The following is a 3,876-nucleotide window of genomic DNA, read 5'->3' on the forward strand; positions in this document are numbered from 1 at the left end:
ACCCTGGCCAGAAAAATGTCTTGACTATATTTTCTATTCATTTTACAACTTATGGTGGTAAATAAAAGTGTGACTTTTCATGGAAAACACAAAATTGTCTGGGTGACCCCAAACTTTTGAACGGTAGTGTAAATACAAACATTTCGTGTCTGCAAACTGCTCCTGCTTGGGCCTGATACCTGTATACACCTTTAGAAATTGGCCAGATAAACGAAGGCACCTCAGAAAAGAGGAACTGGTGGAAATCCTCTATTTGTCCAGGAGTCTATTGTGTGCCTTCATTCCTGACAAGTCAGCATTTTACTCAATGTCGCCCCCTGCTGCCAGCTCATAACATTTTATACTTTCCTATCGACCAGCACTCAATTACAGTATACTAGAGCTAAACTCACCTCTAAATCGCAAAAGTGTGTAGAAACAAGTGTGTTTTAGTAAATTTATCTGACTTGGTCGAACATTAGAGCTGTGTCCGTTTTGGGTCAGAAAAAACAAATATGAGAAACAAGTGAGGAGCTGTTATGAGAAATGAGACCTTACCTTGATAAGTGACTCACACGGTGCCAGTTTTTATATCCTTTACTGCTCTCCATCACTTCATAAAACATGTTATGGCGAAAACATATGGCCTGGCTCGACAGATTAAAAGCTTTAGGGATTAAGGATTTAGGGATTTTCTGTGAAATGGAAACTCAGTGATAGTATAACACGTTTCCTTTGGTAACATTTATTTTCCTATGTAGTGGGCTAATATAAAGTGTAAACCTGTGGGATTAACTCTGGTATTGCTTGAATGTAAAGTGTAAGTCGTATCGTCATGATATAGAAATTATTTGAACTGAAATGCTTGTTTAACTCTTTAGGTCTGTTATTTCTTGCAAGTAGGAACTAGAGTGTCCCAACCGTTTGCTCTTAAGGGACGCTTAAAATTGTAACACAATAATCATGTTCCGTCTGTGCCATTGTTTAGGTAGTTAGCTGAGAGCTTGTTTCAAACAAAACAGGAAATAAATTGATCGGGACGCCGGTGTATAGTATAGAAAAGTATAATATAATATAATTGTTTATTTTGTAGCCATTAATCGGCTAAGCCGATGTGAAACAGGGCAGCTGTTCTTCATGTGCCATGCCTGTAGCAGGCTAGCTGACTTCTTTCACTAGCGAAACTTGAAAGACAGCTTTAAAAGGTTTTTTGTATTGCCCCAGACAATAATGAACCCCTCTCATATTACTTATTAATTTAAACTGAACTGCAGCGTGACACCTGTCAGAGTTATCACCTCGTAATGGTTTTTCTGTGTCCAGCATTAACACGTTAAGTCCTTAAATCTCTGCTGAAGGACCAGGAATCAATAGAAAAAGAAACCAAAAAAAAATCCTGGTCGATGGTGAAGATGGTCAGTTTCAGGAGTAAAGTGTGGTGTGGGGTGGAGAAGGGTTGTCGCCATCTGCCCATCGTGCTCAATGCAACTCTGGTGTTCTCCATCACGGCTGAAGTGAGCTACCTGGTTCTGATGGAAGCCCCTTTGGAACCAGCACAGAAGGAGTCTGAGTGGTCTGCTCATTGGAAGACCATGCATCTGCTTGCTCAGTACTTCATGCTGGGAAGCATAGCATGGAACGCCTCTCTGTTCCTTAAAACCAGCCCGAGTATCCGTGGAGTGTTTTTTAATGGGGATATTGTAGGGCAGGGTTGGAGGTAATTGACCTTTTATTTCATTTGCAGAGTATTTGTCTCATATTTCCTGTGCTTTACTCAGCAGATCTCACTTCGGCCTGGGTACACGTCAGCATATTGTGTATATGGATAGTTTGAGTGAAAAATTAATAAATAATTTTTCTCCCCCCCCAACATGTCAGGTACTGTTACACCTGTGAGACACACACTCCTCCACGATGCTCGCATTGCTATGACTGCAACGTGTGTGTCCTGCGCCGGGATCACCACTGCGTCTTCTTTGGCCAGTGCGTGGGCTTTCGTAATTACCGCTACTTCCTGAACTGTCTGCTGTTCATGTGGGCTGGTCTGCTGTACGCCGTGGTGATGAACGCTGAGGTCTTCATCGTCATCTTGAAGGAAGGCGTTACCTTTCACAGCTTCATGCTGCTCATGGTGCCATGGATTATGCTGGTCACTGGTAAGTGCGGAATGTTGAGGTGAGTCAGGGTGACTGGTCTTGAGGTATACAGATGTTTCGTCACTTGTCCGGTCATCTACTTGGTTTATTGATCTTTTTTTGTTGGTAATAGAAAAAATGATCTGTATTTTATAAAGCTAGTTTTTTTATTTTGCTCTTTTTTTTGTCTTCCATTTCTTTTGTGGCTCCCAGGTCAGGTGACAGCACAAGCCTTCACCTTTGCCTTCATTGCTGACACCTGTGTGGTGGGCTTCTTGCTGGTCTCTGCCTTCCTCTTTTTCCACGTGGGCTTGATGCTGAGAGGGCAGACGACGAGGGAGTGGTATTCAGCCCGCCGGCCGTACAATCTCGGAGTGCTCGCTAATGTCCGAGAGTGCTTGGGTGAGCACTGGTACATCTGCTGGCTCTGTCCCCTCATCCCCTCCGACCTGCCTGGTGATGGCATCAACTTTAAAGTCACTGGTTCTCTTGACCCCATGAAGTGAAGGCTTTGCACAACTATTTTGGCGAGAAATTGGAAGAGATCCTGACGTTCTTGATCTCAGAAAGTGGATTTTATCTTCAAATCCTAGCAAATTCTATTGCGGAGACTTAGCATTTACTTTAAGGTCACAAGCAGTCAAATTGGTCATGCACAGCTTATCCATGGTAATATGAAGCCAGAGCTATAGGTAATGTGAAACCTGGGAAAGATTTTATTCATGATTTAGTAGATTTGAAGCATTGATTACACTAACTGTGCACTGAATGAATATTCTACCAGCTGTCTTTATACATACCAGCTCAGCTATCTTTGTATTTTGGGTACCAGCAAGAAATGTTCATTTTATTTTTCACGAGTTATTTTGCCAAATCACTACATAGGAAAGGTTTATGGTTCATTGTTGAGATGTCAGTATGTATTGTCATGGAGTATAATGTGATGTGGATGTTGCATTTAATGCATTAATATTGTTGTCCCAGCACACTGTAACTATATCAACCACCTGAATGCTATTGTGGTGGCAGGAATTTGTCTTGGATGCACTATATATTTATTTCCTCTTTTGGATTTTCTTTTGATATATATATATTTTTTAAATCAGTCATTGATGTGCCAAATAACATGTTGAAATCTATATGCCAAGGTATTAATGTTATTTTTTTGAGTTAAACAGTCTACATACCATTCACTTCTAAGGGTTATGTTAGTTTACCCAGAGAAACAATAAAATATCACTCCAATGTGGCAAGCCCTGAGTATGATGTGCAGCATGCAATAACTTGTTCTAGAACTTGTTCTATGACGCAAAATTTGATTCTGCCATCTTACTTGAACAATGACGTTTGCAAGTACTGTTTATTCCATCGACTCCATCTGCATCATTAAATCAAAATCGACTGTCTAGTGATCGATAATCAACATCATAATAACCACAAATAAGCAGCCTGCAGTCTTAATAAAACCTTTCAAAGACCATCAGTCATTTTGCACTATTCATTTTTTATGTCAATCTTTCAAACCTGGTGAATCAATAATCGTCTATTAAATTTGCTCATAGACTACTTAAGTAATGGGATTCTGGCCAGAGGCCATTTCAAAGGCATGTTCTTGTCTTTCTTGCGTTTCTCTGGGAAGGTGCACTGTATTAGTGCATCTCAAACAATTTGAATATCATGAAAAAGTTTTTTTTTAAATAATTTAATTCAAAAAGGTAAACTTTCATATATTCTATATACATTACATGTAAAGTGAAATATT

At 40.0% G+C, this 3,876-nt stretch overlaps 1 protein-coding gene across 1 annotated transcript; it reads left to right on the forward strand.

Moving 5' to 3' along the window:
- Positions 1-938: 938 nt before the first annotated feature.
- zdhhc24 (zinc finger DHHC-type containing 24) lies at positions 939-3,597 on the forward strand. The gene is made up of 3 exons (XM_060926914.1): positions 939-1,696; positions 1,858-2,135; positions 2,328-3,597. The coding sequence occupies exons 1-3, from the start codon at positions 1,383-1,385 to the stop codon at positions 2,618-2,620; spliced, it is 885 nt and encodes a 294-aa protein (XP_060782897.1). The 5' UTR covers positions 939-1,382; the 3' UTR covers positions 2,621-3,597.
- The last annotated feature ends 279 nt before the right edge of the window (positions 3,598-3,876 follow it).

The sequence above is a fragment of the Neoarius graeffei genome, chromosome 8, assembly GCF_027579695.1.
Source record: "Neoarius graeffei isolate fNeoGra1 chromosome 8, fNeoGra1.pri, whole genome shotgun sequence".
Classification (NCBI taxonomy): domain Eukaryota; kingdom Metazoa; phylum Chordata; class Actinopteri; order Siluriformes; family Ariidae; genus Neoarius; species Neoarius graeffei.